At 44.3% G+C, this 17,622-nt stretch overlaps 2 protein-coding genes across 3 annotated transcripts; one reads left to right on the top strand and one right to left on the bottom strand.

Moving 5' to 3' along the window:
• Positions 1-1,200: 1,200 nt before the first annotated feature.
• Positions 1,201-6,764, top strand: LOC122041754 (hexosyltransferase GAUT11-like). 2 transcript variants are annotated; one of them, XM_042601541.1, is made up of 2 exons: positions 1,201-1,895; positions 5,043-6,764. In XM_042601541.1, exons 1-2 carry the CDS (start codon positions 1,746-1,748, stop codon positions 6,465-6,467), a joined length of 1,575 nt encoding a protein of 524 aa, XP_042457475.1. In that variant the 5' UTR covers positions 1,201-1,745; the 3' UTR covers positions 6,468-6,764. The 2 variants fall into 2 exon arrangements, with proteins under 2 accessions (XP_042457475.1, XP_042457476.1); XM_042601542.1 differs by lacking the exon at positions 1,201-1,895 and adding an exon at positions 3,102-3,203.
• Positions 6,765-6,884: 120 nt separating this feature from the next.
• On the bottom strand, positions 6,885-16,801 carry LOC122041756 (phospholipase A1-II 7-like). The gene is made up of 2 exons (XM_042601543.1): positions 15,933-16,801; positions 6,885-7,652 (listed from the first exon to the last, which is right to left on the bottom strand). Exons 1-2 carry the CDS (start codon positions 16,521-16,523, stop codon positions 7,026-7,028), a joined length of 1,218 nt encoding a protein of 405 aa, XP_042457477.1. The 5' UTR covers positions 16,524-16,801; the 3' UTR covers positions 6,885-7,025.
• Positions 16,802-17,622: the final 821 nt, after the last annotated feature.

A 17,622-nucleotide genomic window follows, 5' to 3' on the forward strand; every position in this document is an offset into this window, starting at 1 on the left:
CGTTTTTGCCGTTGACATTTTATTTTAATAACTTCTCTTTCTTATTTAGGAGGAAAAGTACGGTTTTTTTTCTAAATGAATGTTTTTTTTCGTTGATAAAAAATTTATAGTGTTTTATATTCGTTATGCTTGCATTTTTTTAATGCATTAATTAGTTCCTTATATACCTTCGATGATCATAATTCATAACACGTTGTTTTCAATTATGTAAGGTACACTCGGCACGTGTCTATTTAATTGTGTGGATATTAAACCCCCAACTTTTGGGAACATAATTATTTTTTACCACGTTGATATTCCATTTTAGTCATAGATTATCGGTGATGGGCCGTTCGGGCTGGGCTATAAAAGAAAGAAAAATGGGCTCGATATATGAGCTTGGGAATAGGACAAGTGAATCAAGGTTCGGAGTTATAATGCTCGGGAAGTGGATTTGTGCTTGAGAATCGGAGTTGTATAATGCTCGGTGTTTGGGAATAAAAGGCGGAGTCACAGGATGCTCCGGAGTTTTGGATCCAAATGTCATTCTGTTTTAGTAGGGATGTAAATGAATCAAGTCGTTCGTGAGCTATTCGAAACTTGATTCGATAAAAATTTGTTTGAGTTCGTTTAATTAGGTTCGTTAAGATAAATAAATCAAATTTAAGTTTCACAATATTCGACTCGTTAACTCGTGAACATATTTATAATTAATTTTTAAATAAAATAATAAAAATTCATGAAGCATCGTTCGTGAGATTGGCATCGGGTCCGACTCTAATTTAAACATGAGAGGAGCCTTGTGGGGACAAGATCGGCACCCCTGATTACGTGTTGCTCTTGGACAGGTAATCGTTGAAGTAATCATTAATAATCGTTACATTTTCCCTAACCTTGTTTTTTCCACAACAATACCTTCCAATTCTTGACATTGAATTGCTACTTAAGTCTTTAGACTTTAGTACCTTCCAAATTCCAAATAGCGAGCAACCTCCCTGAGAGACGTGTACCAAAATATTACATGCTTTAATTGCATTTTAATTGTTTATTATTAAAGAAAAAAGCATAATAATAATAATAATAATAAGTTAATTTGGACAAATTTTGATTGATTTTTTTTTTTTAAATATCTGACATCTATCGCCATCATGATGTATCTTTGCTATAGGTTAGTATGGTATGCCGCCACATCCCCCTGTATTTATTCTATTGCAAATGGAAGCCATTAAGAGCTCCCAAATCCCTAACGCATTAGGTATTCGTCTAACGGATCGGCGGCAAAAGCAATCATTGAGACCCGGCTAAAAACCCCTTTTTGTGGCAGCTGGAATCATTTCCCCGATGCGGCTCTGCATCGCATGCTCGGGGTCTCGATCTTCGAACCCTTCCGATCCCATCGGTCCTGATAATCTTGATCTGAGTTCGGATTTTTGAGGCACTCGGATCATCTTCGTATTTGGTCGAGGTTGGCGCTGTCGATCTTGCCTACCTACTGACTGGCCTTTGATCATCGCCCCCTCGAGATCTGGCCGGAGCAGTCGTGTTTGATCGGCTCAGAGGATAGGGAGTGAGGCAAAGGTCGGTTTTTTAACGCGTTTGGGACTTCATTTTCTGGTTCCGGTTTGTGTTCTTAATCCCGCGGCGATTAGACTTGATCCGGCGCTTCCTGCTGCTCTGATTGCAGCATCTGCTGAAAGGAGTAATTTTATACGTTTTGTTTTCGAAATTTTTCCTACTGTTGCTTATATTGATTGAATCGCGTGGACATGCGGCGGAGGGCGCCCGAGTATCGGCGCCCATCCAGGAGGCGTCTCTCGTACTGGATCTGCTTGTTCCTTGGAATATCTATCGCAGCAGGTTTAGTTCTCTTCTTCTTTCAACATCATCACGAGGATGGATTTGAACCGCATGTAAGGGTATGTTGTTCTCTTTGATTTCTATTTGTACTCCTTTATCGCGATTCACTTTTCTTGCTCAGAAGTCAGTTGGATTTGTGTCACTCAACCTGATTTTGTTAGTTGTGATTCATAGGAAATTAGTTTGTTTTTGTTCGTTACATCTTCAACCTAGGGGATGAACCAATCGAATTTCTAGGATGGCTGAAATGAAGCCATTATCATGGCCCCTTTGTTATGATTTTCTTTCCCTTCCGTGAAGCCCATATGTAGCAATATCATACATTTGAAAGAACTGACGTGGTTACATGATTGAGTATCAAGGAAGAACTGTGCTTCTCTGTAGAAATTATAAAGCAAATTATCTTTTTCATCATTAAGGAAGCAAGATAAGGCACCTGAAATTGAAATGTCACTGAGAGGGATAGTGAATCTGTGAATGCTGCCGATGGCAATAACTGATGAAGGTGAGATGTCTATGAAGTTTAATACGTGTTGAAGGATTCATTCAGAAAGATTGCTAGTTTGAGATTTGAGAGGCTGACAAGATTCCTCTTCTTAACTTATTGGCTATATTTAAAGCTATACCTTAACCTAGCTTTTAATTACTTGATTATTTGGTTAATTATACTCAGAACTTAACTTTTAGGAAATGACCAGTGATTGTTTGACATCCTCCTTATGATCAAGCTGGAATAATCTGAACATTGGACCGGGGTGCCTGAGATTTCAAGCTAAATGACCCACAACTTTTCATTAATGTATCAATAATTCAATGGATGATCAATACTTAAGATCGGGTACTGTGAATATAATGGCATTTGGGACAAGATTTCATATAAATTGATGACCCCTTAAGATTAATGCTTGGATCACCCTTAAAGGCTTAAACTGTTGTGAGATTATCTGGTGGTTTTAGAAAAACTATAGAACTCTTTCCCCTACTATAAGCCTTATGGTAGAGGATTCTAAATAGTTAGTATGCCTCCAAATGCATCAGAAGATTCTTATAGACTATTTTTTTTACCAAAATAATTAATTATTAATTGTTCAGTAGTGAATTAATAAACTATCTAGTCATTGTCCATGCTAAAAGTTTTGTTCAGGGATCAGGATACATAAGCTTCCTCCTTTATTGAAAGGTCAATATGGATGATACCTACAGATCCCTATATTGTGCATTTTGGATATTTAAGCCACTGAAACAACAGTCAATCTTTTTTAGAGTTGATTCAGAGCATACATATACTAAGGGATCCAGCTATGGACAACAAAAACATTATTCTATGGATACTTATCCAATACAATAAAGTTACCATGGCAAATCAGGTGTGTATCAGATTTTTCAGATATGTTGCACATGTTAATGAGGTTATTTATTTCTAGACAAATCACAATAGTAATATACACTAAACAACAAAGTTTAGGTGATTTGTCATATCATCTTAATGCTGAGTCTAAACTGCATTATACATCTTTCTCGTTTTTCCTGCTCCAATACAAAAAATCTTTTTCCTAATTTTGTTTTTTCTATATGTGGGTTCTAGTTCCACAGTTTAAGTTTTTTTCCTGCATTTGAGTCTTCAGGTGGTGTCATGATTTTGTTATGCCTTCAATCTCTCACATGTCACACCCTCTGTCATTGTTCATAGTATTCTAGAGTGATGGTGTTGTGAATACAATAAAAAGATCTCAATAGATGGTCATAATGAGAATGTTGATTAAGCATTCTTTGGGATAGATTTGAATATGATATATAGAAGCTAAAAAAAATCCATAGTTATTCTAGTACTAAAAATGAGATCTCTTTTCCTAGGCCCCAATTTTAGCCCTTAAACATTGCATGACTTGAATTTCTTAGTACAACCATGAACCAACTGCTAGGTCATTGGAGGACCAACTTATATATATATATATATATATATATATATATATATATATATATAGCGGACCTGCACTGCAGACTTGAGAGTCGGGGCACCTCGACTCCGACTCACTTGGGGTCGGGGTGCCTGGATGACTTCTAGGTGCCCTGACTCACTCAGGTCCGCAGCATTAGGGCGGAAGCCTAGTCTGCAACATATATATAATGAAGTTACGTTGCGCATCGCACGGTGCACAACTGTGCTTGACTGTGTGGTGTGCAGCTTTTTTTATTTTTTGTTTATGTTTTTTAGCTTGTGATTAAGCCATTTAGGATTTTGCTTAGGGTTTAGGGGTTGAGTTATAGTATTAAGTACAAAAAAAAAAAAAAATTTCAAAATAAAAAAAAAATGAGGTGCACACGGAGTGTGCGGCGATAAGGTGAGCGACATATCAAAACTCTATATATCTTATAGTTTGTTAGAATTTTAACACCCGGTGATTGAAACAGAATGAGAAAATATATGAATAAAATCATTTGGAATCAATTAAGCGAAGAATTTTATTTGGATAGAATGGCAAGAAATCAAATATGCATGCAAATTTAAGTTTGGAAATATGCATAGTTGGTTTTTTGGGGATTTAAGTTTTACATATTTAATCGAAATGAATTCATTAGGAAAGAGGTTGACAATAGAAAGTTGAAGGGTGAGATTAAGTCAGAGAGGGACAAGAAAGATTTTGGCATTTTAGGTAGTAAAATTTTTCGACTTTTCAGTTCATTGGATGCCAACGTTAATCTTCAAACAATCTCCGAGTCTCAATGGAAGCTTCAAAATAGCTGAACCTCTTGTAGAATGTCATTATCTGAGCAAATTGTATGACTAGCCTCTTTACACTTGCTATTTTGTTGACATGTATAATTAAATTAGATGTTGAACTAGTTGAATTATGCAATTCAGTTATCCAAGCTTCTTTTTTTACTACCAACTCGCTTCCATTAATGTGTTTTGTACAAATTTGATTAGCACAGTTTTGTGAGCTATACTTGTTTATTTTGTTTTTTCCATCTAGAATTGTTTATTCTAGAAAACGGTTGTGTAATTTTCTTAGTAACTCTATTCCAACTGGTGTCCCCCTAAACATCTGGCCATTAATTTGTTCAACTCAGAATTTGATACAAATATTCTTGAATATGTCGCTATCTATTGTATTAAAAAATGGTTTGCTTCATCCCTATCAATATCCATAGAAGTTTTTTGTTAGGTTTCTCAGAGTTCCTTTCATCTGTTTTCTGTTTCTCAGGAGAAGCTTGTAGCAGATAAGGAGATCCATCATGAAACTCTTAATCTCTCCCAAGAACTCTTTAGTGTTACTTCGTTTGCCAGACAACTTGCCGATCAGATGACACTAGCCAAGGCCTATGTAATCATTGCCAAGGAGCATAATAATCTTCAACTTGCTTGGGAGTTTAGCTTGCAGATAAGAAATGGTCAGCGGTTGCTCTCTCAAGCTGCTGAGAGAGGGAAAGCAATAAGCCTAGAAGAAGCTAATCCGATAATTAGTCAGCTAGCACAACTTATATACAATGCTCAAGATTACCATTATGACATCAGCACTATAATAACAACATTAAAGAGCCATATACATGCCCTTGAAGAACGTGCGCATTTGGCAACCATGCAGAGTGCAGAGTTTGGTCAATTAGCTGCAGAGTCCATACCCAAAAGTTTACATTGTTTTAACATAAAACTCACAGAAGAGTGGTTTAGAAATTCATCTATCAGAAAATCATCAGAAGATGGCAAGAACCTGCCTCGACATGTTGACAACAATCTCTACCATTTCTGTCTATTCTCTGATAATGTGTTGGCTACTTCTGTTGTCGTGAATTCCACAGTTTCAAATGCTGAACATCCCCAACAGTTTGTATTTCATGTAGTCACAGATGAAGTCAATTACAGGGCCATGACTACTTGGTTTTTGAGGAATGATTTCAGAGGATGTACAGTTGAAGTTCGAAGCACAAAAGAGTTGGTTTGGTTGAATACTTCTCTGTCTCCTTTTATCGAACAGCTAATCCGTGCAGGATATCAGAATGGGGAAACAACATTGCAGGATCCTAATTCTTCTTCTTTGCTGAATCACTTGCGATTCTACATCCCACAGATATTGCCTCAGTTGGAGAAGGTGGTGTTTCTCGACGATGATGTTGTGGTACAAAAGGATCTAACCCCTTTGTTCTCAGTAGAATTACATGAGAATGTTATCGGAGCAGTGGAGACTTGTCTCGAAGCATACCATCGGTTCTACAAGTATCTTAATTTTTCCAATTCCATCATTAGCTCAAAATTCGATCCACAAGCATGTGGGTGGGCTTTTGGCATGAATATATTTGACCTCATAGCATGGAGGAAGGCCAATGTTACTGCAAAATATCACTATTGGCAGGAGCAGAATGCAGATCATATGCTCTGGAAGAAGGGGACTCTAGCTCCTGGTCTTCTGGCATTTTACGGGTTGATCGAACCCCTCGATCGCAGATGGCATGTACTCGGGTTGGGATATGATTGGGAAATCGATGATCGGTTGATTCACAGTGCTGCTGTCGTGCACTTCAACGGGAACATGAAGCCCTGGCTCAAACTAGCTATAAGCAAATATAAGCATTTGTGGGAACAATACATAGACTTTTCGCACCCATCGGTTAGAGATTGTATAATGCAATAAGCCTCTGGGTTTCTTTCTCCCTCTGTATTTTCTCATATTTCTTATAGCATTCTCGCGCGCATTGATCAATTCTTATCATTCGAGTCGAAAGACCTGATAGCAGGGAGGATCACCAGCATCATACAATGTGGAAATTCAACAATTCATTTTACAAGGTGTAATACTTTATTCATTTTTGGATTGGCTTTTTTAGTCTTTTTCTAAACTCAACTCAGAGCATGGCCAGTGTAATACATATTGTACAACAATTGTCTTGGAATCTACATTACTCGATCTCTTGAATGAGATTATGCTTCATTTTCATTTGCACCAGATTTTCCTTGGGATCTATATTGCTTTTGCTCCTGAATATTGAATATTATTCAGAGGATGGATCTATTTTGATTCGAATATGTGATTTTAAAATCAAGCGGTACTAACTTTATCGAATTAAAAATTGATGATCCTAAAATTTATTAAAGAAACAGAGGCAAATGCATTTGCAAAAATAAAGTGAAATCTGATCTTGATTCTTGAAAATGTAGTAATATTTCTATTAGTTTAATATCTGCTTCTTTCTTAAGCGTCGTCGTCTTCTTCGTGGTCTTCCAGCTTCCAGTGGCCGTCGGCGTCCTTGACCATGCTGTTGTTCTTAGGGACCCACCACGAGCCGGGGACGAGGAAGTCGTTCCTGAGCGCGTTGGTGCCCTTGTTGACCAGCGCGATGTCGCGGTCGATGGCGAGCTTGAAGCTTGGGTTTCTCCCGTTCTGAACTCCGGCGACTCCGTGGAGGTAGCACTCGAGGTCGTGCCAGGCGTCGACGTTGCCGGGCTGCTTGAGGTAGGTGGAAAACAGGGTGTTGATGAGCAACTCGACGCCGACGTCGACGTAGGGGGAGATGGGGTATTTAGGGACGATGTCAGGGACGTTGTGGACGCGCAGGAGGTGGAGATCCGACTGCTGAGTGAAGAGCTGTTTGAACTGGAGGTCGCCGGCGCGAGGGCTGGCGAAGACGAAGGCAGAGACAGGATAGGAAAAGGAGGAGGAGGAGGAGGAGGAGGAGGAGGAAGGGCGGTTGATGCCGTTTTTGACGATGTCGATGGAGTTGAGGGTGGCGATGGCGGCGCCGAGACTGTGGCCGGAGACGGTGATGCTCATCTGCTCGTCTTTGTATTCGTCGACCAACCTTCGAACTTCCTCCAGCACCTGACAAGGAAGATACTTTAATTTCGAAAATGCCACTCCGAAACTATAATTATATTCATAAAAATAAATTAAAATAATACATTGTCTATATTTTTCTATTTAAGATATTCTTTTCATTCCATCTTGGTACACATTTTTTTTTTTTTTGCATCTAATAAAATAAACTATATTTTAGAGATATTTTAATTATCTATCAATATTTTTTATATTTATATATAATTTCCATAAAATAATAATGAAATCAATTTCAATTGAGGCATTATTGGTACGATGCTCTTAAACATTGATAAAATACCTTTTTATGTTTTTTTTTAGTATTTTTGAAATATTATTTGTGTAAACAAATAATTAAAAATGTAAAATAAAGAAGAAGAAGAAAGAGAAGAAAATTAAATAATTATCAAATAAATAAAGACATTTTCGTATATAAATGTAAAATAACCTAAACTAATGAAATTTATAACTAAATTTAATATTTAATTTATCATAAACAACCTTTTGGAAAGAATTGCCTCGCTTTTATAGGAATTTATCCTTAATAAAATTACTTGTGATTAGAATTTTAGTCATAATAGAAGTTTTTACGAACATAAAAAAATATTAATTTTCTACTTGGATTATAATAATTGAAATAATTTATTTTTGAAAACTCAAATTAATATTTAAATTAGCTTACAGTTTACTTTGAAGATGAATAAAGAATTGAAAACTTAAGTTGATCTTCATACTCATACTTTTGTTATTAGAATAAACTCTTTTAGAAGTATCTAATGATAAAAAAAACTTTTTCTAAAATTCAAGCTTAATTTGCACTTTAAAGATTAATACAAAATGATAATTTAAGGGGTTTTAAAAGATTGCTTTTGAATGTGCAATTAGATTAACAATTCATCTCGTGACTTCACTTTGTTATTTTCTTTTACGTGACTTTAAAATCATTGATTTTGATTTGTAATAAGTCTTATTTTAAAGAGTAACTTGATTTTAAAATATATTAATTGTAAATTTCTTGATAATTTAAGTAGAATATTAATGATTTGAGTTTAATTTTAATAAAAATTTTCTATGTTAAGTAAAATATCATGGTTTAAATAGTGCGGCGCTAGTTAGACGAGTCCAGATCCTCTGGTCCATATCCCTGATCCTTTCAGATCTTTTCTGTAATTTACACGTTGAATCACAATTAGAATCAAGTCAAAATTAACTGTAATCTCTCATGTATTTACTTTCCCACTTAGGTTACAGTTTTGGATTGAGCAAGGCGGTCGGACGTCGCTGTCGGTGAGGTGGATTGTATGGTAGGGGTGAGCAGTCAACTCATCAAACCGACCAACCCACTCATACCGACCCAAACTGAATCGGAAAAAAACTCTGCTAGATATAGGGTCGGATGTAGGGTCATGATATTGTATTATCTGATCTAGTAGGGTTGATTCTGAATAGTTTTTTTATCCTAATAACTGAACCAACCTGATTCACGATCACTCCTACTTATAACAGTTACTGTCGATAAGCTGCTATACGTTATAACAACTACTGTCGATTAGCTACTACAACATATAATAAGTAATGTCTATTATCATTTTAAAATATTTTATTATTTTGTTGTTGTATTTATATTTATATTTTATATCTCATTGAGTATAAGGTTGGATGATCCTGTCCGAATCAAGAGTCAGCGGACGCTGGGCACGTGGCGGTCTCTGCTGGATCCTCGAGTGCTCCGGCGAACCTGCAACAAAACCGAGCCGGGAGGGGTGTCCCGGCGACGGTCCTCCGATGCTCAAGTCAGGCGAGGAATGACAAAAAGGTGGCCTCAAGATGAAGACGTGCATACCTCCGGTGAAGAAATGGAGGCCTTATATAGACCCCTCGAAGAAGCCTGGGCGCGCCAATCAAAGCAACCACCTGCATTTGACCCTGCCCAGGCATGGGTCTGTCAGAAGGGCCATGCCCAGATATGGATCCGTCAAAAAAGGCGTCCATGAGGCCATACTGCTACTGTATCAACCTTTCCATGATGTGACGGCAAGATCCTCCATCGTGCGATCTTATGTACGGCCTAATAATCAGATATGCTTATGCCGATATCCCATATCCCGAGCCGAGCGCATAGGCCGCTCGGCCACCTTTTTGTCCCCTCGCCCTTATTCGGCTCTTTGGCCCCTGCCGTTCGGGCTCCCGGTCGGCCCTTCGATCCTCCTACCTTGGCGTCGGAAACCCAAACCCATGGATGGGTTATCTCTAACTCCGCTCGGACCTACCCGGCTGATCGGCTCGGCCATTAACCGCTTAGTCAGCCCTTCATCGGTTCTCAAGCTGAGACCCTTCAGGAAGTGGGTCCCCCATTCTTACTGCCGGATCACTTGCCTTCCCTTCAAGTCTAGTCGAAGGAGGCAGTGAGTCCGACTGACTGGACTATATGTGTCAGAGCGGGCGGTCGCCGCTTTCATAATCTTCCTTTCAACCGCTCGGCTCTTCGTTTCGGATGCCTTGTTGTTCAACGTGGACGTTTGCTTGCCTAAATCTTCTTGAAAATCGCGCAAATCCTTCCCATTAAGTCGCAGCATGTGCGGTATGACGCGCATTAATTGCGCCTAGTGGCAAGGCGCCACGTGGCTCTTCTCGCGTGGCGGCGATGCTTAGTACGATGGGACGCGATTGCTTTGAAATAGACGGTCGGATGATGGCCTCGTCTTTCGTGACCTGCATCCGACGGCGGAGGCCGACCAACCTCGGCAGTATAAAGCCTCCGTCTTCTCCCTTCGCCGCATGCTCGCTCGTGCTTCCTCCGTCTGCCTCCTCTGCCGCTGTAGCCTTCGACGATCCAGTCCCAGTTTCCGGCTGCTACCTTTTCCCCGGTGATCTTTTCCGCCCGTTTCCTTCTCAGTGAGTCTTCTTCCTTCACTTACTAGGTTTTCCCTGCCCATTTCACCTCTTTCGCTCCCCTTCTTTCGATTTCTTGCTATCCTCTTGCCCCTCCGAGATGGCAAGCTCCTCTGAACCCGCTGTTGGTGTTCACGGCCCTTGGTACCTGACCATGGAGAGTCGGTTTGATGAGGAGGGTGCTCGGCGTCTTGTTCGGACGTACGGGATTCCCGATAACTATGAAATAGTTGTAGCCGACCCGACTGACCGACCACATGACCCGCCGATCGGCACAATCTGTTTCTTTTTAGACCAATTCCAGGGTGGCCTTAGATTTCCTACCCATCCCTTTATTGTAGAGGTTTGTAACTATTTTCGCATCCCGCTCGGCCAACTTGTGCCGAATTCCTTTAGGCTGCTGAGCGGGGTGGTCGTCCTCTTCAAGCTGCACAGTATCCCTCTTGACCCCAAAATATTCCACTTCTTCTTCTATCCCAAACAATCCGAGCCGGGCACTTTTATTTTTCAAAGTAGAATAGGCTTTAAATTTTTTGATAACATGCCGACCTCCAACAAACACTGGAAGGAGTTTTTCTTTTATATCCGACTTCCCGAGCGGCCAGCATTCCGAACTAGGTGGCAGACCGCTGTGCCGACCCAGTAGAAGCAATCCAGCCTATCTTCATGCGGCGAACTGGTTGTCTGGTCAGCGATACAAGATCGACCAGTTGCTGCTCAAGGGGGTGTTATATATTTTCGGATTGTCTCCCGTTCGGGCAAATCTCTCCTTCCGCATGAGTAAGGATTCTTTACTCTCTTAGTCTTTTTTGTCTAATTGATTTTAATTTCGTTTATTGCAGCTGAAGTCATGTGGCGATCCAAGGCTACCGCCCACCTGAAGTTGAAAGCCGTGGAAATCGAAGCGGCTACGAAAAAAGAGCTCGCCGAGCGGGGCCTCATCCCCAGCCGACCGGCCGACGCAGGAGAAGGGGGGACGCAGTCCGCCCCTGAAACAGAAGCTGCCCCATCCGCTTCAACGGAGGTTGAGGCGGATCCTGTTTCCCCTCTGGGAGTTCGGCGAAAACGTCGAAGAGACTCGATCCTCCGCCACCCCAAGAGGGGAACCACATGACCGATCGGGACCCCCGTGGCATCGCCTACCGCACAGCCTTCCGGCTCTCCTCCCCGGACTCGTCGCCGTTTACGTCGGTTGGGTGAAACTTCCACCATAGGGGAGTCCTCTGGCCAGGCGACTGCAGCTGAAGAAGCGCCGGCCGGCCACCCTACCATCAGGACCACCCTCCGATTCCCATCGGAGGAATATTTACTGTCCGTCGATCGGCCCTCAAGCCCCGTTCACGAAATAACCTTGACGGGCCCGCTTGCCAAGCTTTTTGAGGACGCGCAGATTCAAGCGGCCCTCATGACGCCCAAGCAGCTTGGCGACAACAACATGCAGCAGGCCACTCAGGTATTCATTTTTCTTCCTGTTCCATGCCACTATTTGATTCCTGATTTCATTATTTCCTTTACAGCGCTGGGCTGAGCAAATCGCCACTAGCCGTCGGCTAGCCGAGCTGGAGGGTCTCCTGGAAAAACTTCAATTGTCGGGGGGTCCGTCGGCCGAGCGGGAGAGATTGCTGATCTGGATAAAATGAAAGTCGAAGTCCGGGCCCTAGATCAGCAGTCTAAGAAGCTAGAGGCCGAGCTGAATGCCGAGCGGGAGATCCGTTCGGCAGAGCGCACAAAGGCCGAGGTGGACTTGAAGGCTGTTCAAGATACCTTAACCGCTTCCCGAGCGGCACTCAGAAAATATAAAGAGGGAGAGCCGAGTCGCCTAGCAGCCGCGCGCCAGGAATACCTCCGCTCGGAGCGCTTTGGCGAAAAGTTTGGTGGCCAAGTCTCCTCAACCTTCCTCGAGGCGGTCAAGGTCACCACGGCGTACTTCAAGAAGGGGGGGCACCTTCCTGCTGACCTGAGCATTCCCCCTCCCGAACTGGCAGCCATGATTGACGACATCCCGGACACCTTTTTTAATTTTGAGGATCCGGAGTGATGCGAGTTATTTCAAGTATTTTCTGCATTTCATCCGCTCGGCGGATGTAAAATTTTTGTACGTGCCGTTCGGCATAATTTTTCTTTTAATGAAACGATGCCCCTTTGCTTGTCTTCCTACTCATCGTCCATAAATATCTTCTGTTTGCTTAACGTGGATGCTTAGAGTCAGTCGTGCTCTTAAGCGTTCTCCTTCACGCATCCGATCGGCTTAGCACTTTGCATAAAGTCCGAGCGAGGAGGCTTACTCGCTCTGCACATATATCCTGTCTGCGTGAAGTCAACAAACATCGAGTATCGGAGGACCAACCCCCGATCGGGCCTGAATGGTTTAATATTTGTAGTTTCCGCGGTTTCTTACTCTGATATTCACTCGTCGGCGCTGCTCTCGATTTTTAACGACGGAGCTCGTCGGCGCAGATATTTATAGCCGGTCGGCGCGGCTCTCGATCTTTAACGACGGTGCTCGTCGGTCTTCCGCTCGGAGGGTTTATAGACGCCGGCTCGTCTCTTGATCTTTAACGACGGAGCTCGTCGGCGCGGATATTTATAGCCGGTCGGCGCGGCTCTCGATCTTTAACGACGGAGCTCGTCGGCGCGGATATTTATAGCCGGTCGGCGCGGCTCTCGATCTTTAACGACGGAGCTCGTCGGCGCGGATATTTATAGCCGATCGGCGCGGCTCTAGATTTTTAACGACGGAGCTCGTCGGCGCGGATATTTATAGCCGGTCGGCGATCGACGGAGCTCGTCGGTCTTCCTCTCGGAGGGTATAGACGGCGGCTCGTCTCTTGATCTTTAACGACGAGCTCGTCGGCGGATATTTATAGCCGATCGGTCGCGGCTCTCGATTTTTAACGAAGGAGCTCGTCGGTAGCGGATATTTATAGCCGATCGGTGCCGATCTCTAACGTCGGAGCTCGTCGGCGCGGATATTTATAGCCGGTCGGCGCGGCTCTCGATTTTTAACGACGGAGCTCGTCGGCGCGGATATTTATAGCCGGTCGGCGCGGCTCTCGATTTTTAACGACGGAGCTCGTCGGCGCGGATATTTATAGCCGATCGGCGCGACTCTCGATTTTTAACGACGGAGCTCGTCGGTCTCCCGCTCGGAGGGTTTATAGACGCCGGCTCGTCTCTAAATCTTTAACGACGGAGCTCGTCGGCGCGGATATTTATAGCCGATCGGCGCGGCTCTCGATTTTTAACGACGGAGCTCGTCGGTCTCCCGCTCGGAGGGTTTATAGACGCCGGCTCGTCTCTCGATCTTTAACGACGGTGCTCGTCGGCGCGGATATTTATAGCCGGTCGGCGCGGCTCTACGGTTTAACGTCTGGGCTAGACGGCCGTTAAGGCTAATTTTGACGCTTCCGTTCGGCGTAGCTCTTTGCCTTTCACCCAGCTTGGATAATGCCCTCCTGGCCGAACGGCTCAGGATCCTCGAGCGCTTGGCTCGACCCATTTACCTCCGGCCGAACGGCGCGGGGCCTTCGTTCCTCGAGCGCTTGGCTCGACCAATTTACCTCCGGCCGAACGGCGCGGGGCCTTCGCTATTGAGTCGGTGGCTCGGCTCTTATACGCCATGAAGATAGGCCGCTCGGCCGATAATGCCAATTGCGTTTTTTAACATTTTGCTTCCTACATTTCGAATATACAGCCAAACAGAAAATATGCAGCATACATTATGTTGGCGCACCTTTCACACTGCCCTGGAAAGGCGGGAGATAATGCGCGCTTCATAGTTGATCCAAGTCCCAGTCCATCTTCATCCGCTTGACGGCCCGTCTACCCATCTTCCTCCTATGTGGTCAATTCATCGCTTGACATCAAACTCCCGCTCTTGAGGTTCCAGAAGAGGAGTTTGCTATAAGTTGAATTCGGGAGACGAAGTATCTGCTTTTGAGGGAAATGGCTGTGGCAATCGATGCTTCCGCTCAGCCCTTGGAGGCTGATGCCGCTTGCTGCTCAGCCGCTCGGCTGGCGCATTCTCTTTCTGTTGCTTCACGAGCTTAGCTGCTCTTGCCTTGATTAGAGCGTCGGGCTTCTTCATAGAGAGCGTTCTCGTGTGTTGTCGTCCAGCCTCGTCCATTGTTCCCGTTCGGATGCAGGTGCGTTCCCACAGACGGCGCCAATTTGATCCTGTCCGAATCAAGAGTCGATGAAAGCTGGGGACGTGGCACTCTCTGCTGGCTCCGCGTAGACGCCGGGAGAGGTGGTCCTCCGGCGATCCTCCAACAAAGTCAGGCGAGGAATGACAAAAAGGTGGCCTCAAGATGAAGACGTGCATACCTCCGGTGAAGAAATGGAGGCCTTATATAGACCCCTCGAAGAAGCCTGGGCGCGTCAATCAAAGCAACCACCTGCATTTGACCCTGCCCAGGCATGGGTCTGTCAGAAGGGCCATGCCCAGATATGGATCCGTCAGAAAAGGCGTCCATGAGGCCATACTGCTACTGTATCAACCTTTCCATGATGTGACGGCAAGATCCTCCATCGTGCGATCTTATGTACGGCCTAATCATCAGATATGCTTCTGCCGATATCCCATATCCCGAGCCGAGTGCATAGGCCGCTCGGCCACCTTTTTGTCCCCTCGCCCTTATTTTGTCCGGGCGGGTTGCCCGCTCGGCTCTTTCCCGGTCGGCCCTTCGATCCTCCTGCCTTGGCGTCGGAAACCCAAACCCATGGATGGGTTATCTCTAACTCCGCTCGGACCTACCCGGCTGATCGGCTCGGCCATTAACCGCTTAGTCAGCCCTTCATCGGTTCTCAAGCTGAGACCTTTCAGGAAGTGGGTCCCCCATTCTTACTGCCGGATCATTGGATATCCAAATAACTGATAATCCACTGGATATCTGATACATAAGAATCGTCGGATATAAGGTCCTGATATTACATTATCTGATCTAATAGGGTCAGATAATTTTTTATCTCAATAATCGAATCAACCCGATCCGCGATCATACCTACTGTATGGTACAATCCGAGGGTGACCCACCCACCATCAGAGGACTCCAACAGTTTGGCTAAATTCAAAATTATAACTTATATGAGAAGATGAATATAGCAGAGATCATAGTTAATTTTAACAGGATTCTAATCGTTAATAGTTTGTGTAAATTATAGAAGAGACTAGGATTAGGGACTAGAGAATATAAGTTCACACTTCAGCCCTCTAAAAATCTCAATTGAGATGTATTATAGAGATTTTATTTTCTCAGGAAACGATAATCCAAAAAACCGTTGCCTCTACTAATCGATTATTTTGCGGCCAATGAAAAACTTCCAAAGCATCGCCTCCCGTATTAACCGATTAAAAAAATTAAAGTAAAGATTTCTACTGTTATTATTGTTTACCTGCTGTCGTGCGCTCGTCTTGTTGTACGGCGACGTCGGATCGGCGGAAGTGTAAAGGGAGAGCCAGCCGCGATGTACCCGCGGCTCACTCGTGCCCAGAACCTCCGGCGCCGGCACCAACGTGAAGTCCAAGTTGTTGACCCACTCGAGCGGCAGCTGCGTCCCTCGCCAGGTCACCACCACGTCCCTCCGCCCCAGCGCCGCCGCCCCCTCGTCGGTCGCCACCGCCACGTACCCCATGAAGTTCGACGCCTTGGTCCACGCGTCCGGCACCAGCGACGTCACGATCAGCGACTCCGGAAGCCTCAGCCCCGACATCGCGTACAAGTACCGCGTCACGCGGTACGTCCCCGCCTGCCCCTGCGTCAGCGCGGACTTCTCCAGCAAGCCCCGCCGCGCGTACCGCGGCGCGCCGGCGAACCGCGACTTTCGCTCGTGGATGAACCCGTCGTACAGCGCTTGATCGAGCTCACCGTACAGCACCAGGCTCCGCCGGAGGTCGGCGTCCAACGGCTCCAGCAGCCCCTTCCACCCGTCCTCGCCTTGGAGTCGCCTCCACCTCCTCGCGATGCCCCCCAGCTCACTCGACATGACCAATCAATTCCGCATCCCAACAGCCGTTTGTTGTTTTGCCACAACCAACAGAACCCCCATTATATAACTAGCTGGGACAGAGCACGATCTCGATCGTGTCTTGGTAGATGCTTGCACGTTTGAGGATCGTGAGTCAGAAGCAAATTTTCTAACCATGGATCAGAATGAAACAATAATGATCACTTCACTGGCCCAGGATGACTCGCACCCTAGGTGTTTGCTGTTTTGTCTAAACTAAACCAGGGAAAGAACGAGTTTAATGCGGCATTCTTGGAGGTCAAGCTTTTGATCTGCTCATAAAAATGGTTGCTTGTACGATAAATGTGTGACGCATTTCCTTCTTAATGGGCAGGCAAAGTGAAGCGTCCATGGCCACGGGGTAAGTCGAGCTACTCAACTGGAAGTGCATGCGCACCTGTTCTACAGCTCGCAGTAATGGCGATTCAACAAACGCGCGATCAACTGCTTGTCCTGAAAACAGCTTTACAAAATAACAAGTAAGAGCCTTCGTTCCACGAGGTGTTTAAATATTTGTGCATTTATATTGACAACCAACTCCACGTTGTTTCTTGCATTGAAATTCTAACGTTTTTATAGGTTATTGATACGGTAAATAGTGAACGGCTCCAAGTGGGATCCATGGGCCAACGAATTGGTATAAGTGACAGTCAAAATCTAAGGTAGATCAAAGGCCGAGTAGTTGGCTTGGCGGGACCTTAAAGGCCCAACTCTCCGACTCCATTGAACGTCGTAAGCTCTACTCTTCACCATCTCTCGATCGGCTAAGGCTGAATGGACAGGTTCTCAAGGGCCTAACTCCCCAAATCTGCCAGACACTTATGGGATTCTGCTCTCCAATATCTCTTGATCGGATAAAGTCGAGCGGACAAGCTTTCAGGGTCAACTCCTCGGCTTTTTATTGGACACTTACGGAGCTCTGCTTTTCACCATCTCTCGATCGGCTAAAGCTGAGCGGATATGCTCTCAAGGGCTCAACTCTTTGGCTTTGCTAGACACTTACAAGGTTTTGTTCCCCACTATCTCTCGATTGGTTAAAGTCGATCAAACCAACTCCCCCTTAGGATATTATCATAGC

This window comes from Zingiber officinale, chromosome 2A, assembly GCF_018446385.1.
Source record: "Zingiber officinale cultivar Zhangliang chromosome 2A, Zo_v1.1, whole genome shotgun sequence".
NCBI lineage: Eukaryota > Viridiplantae > Streptophyta > Magnoliopsida > Zingiberales > Zingiberaceae > Zingiber > Zingiber officinale.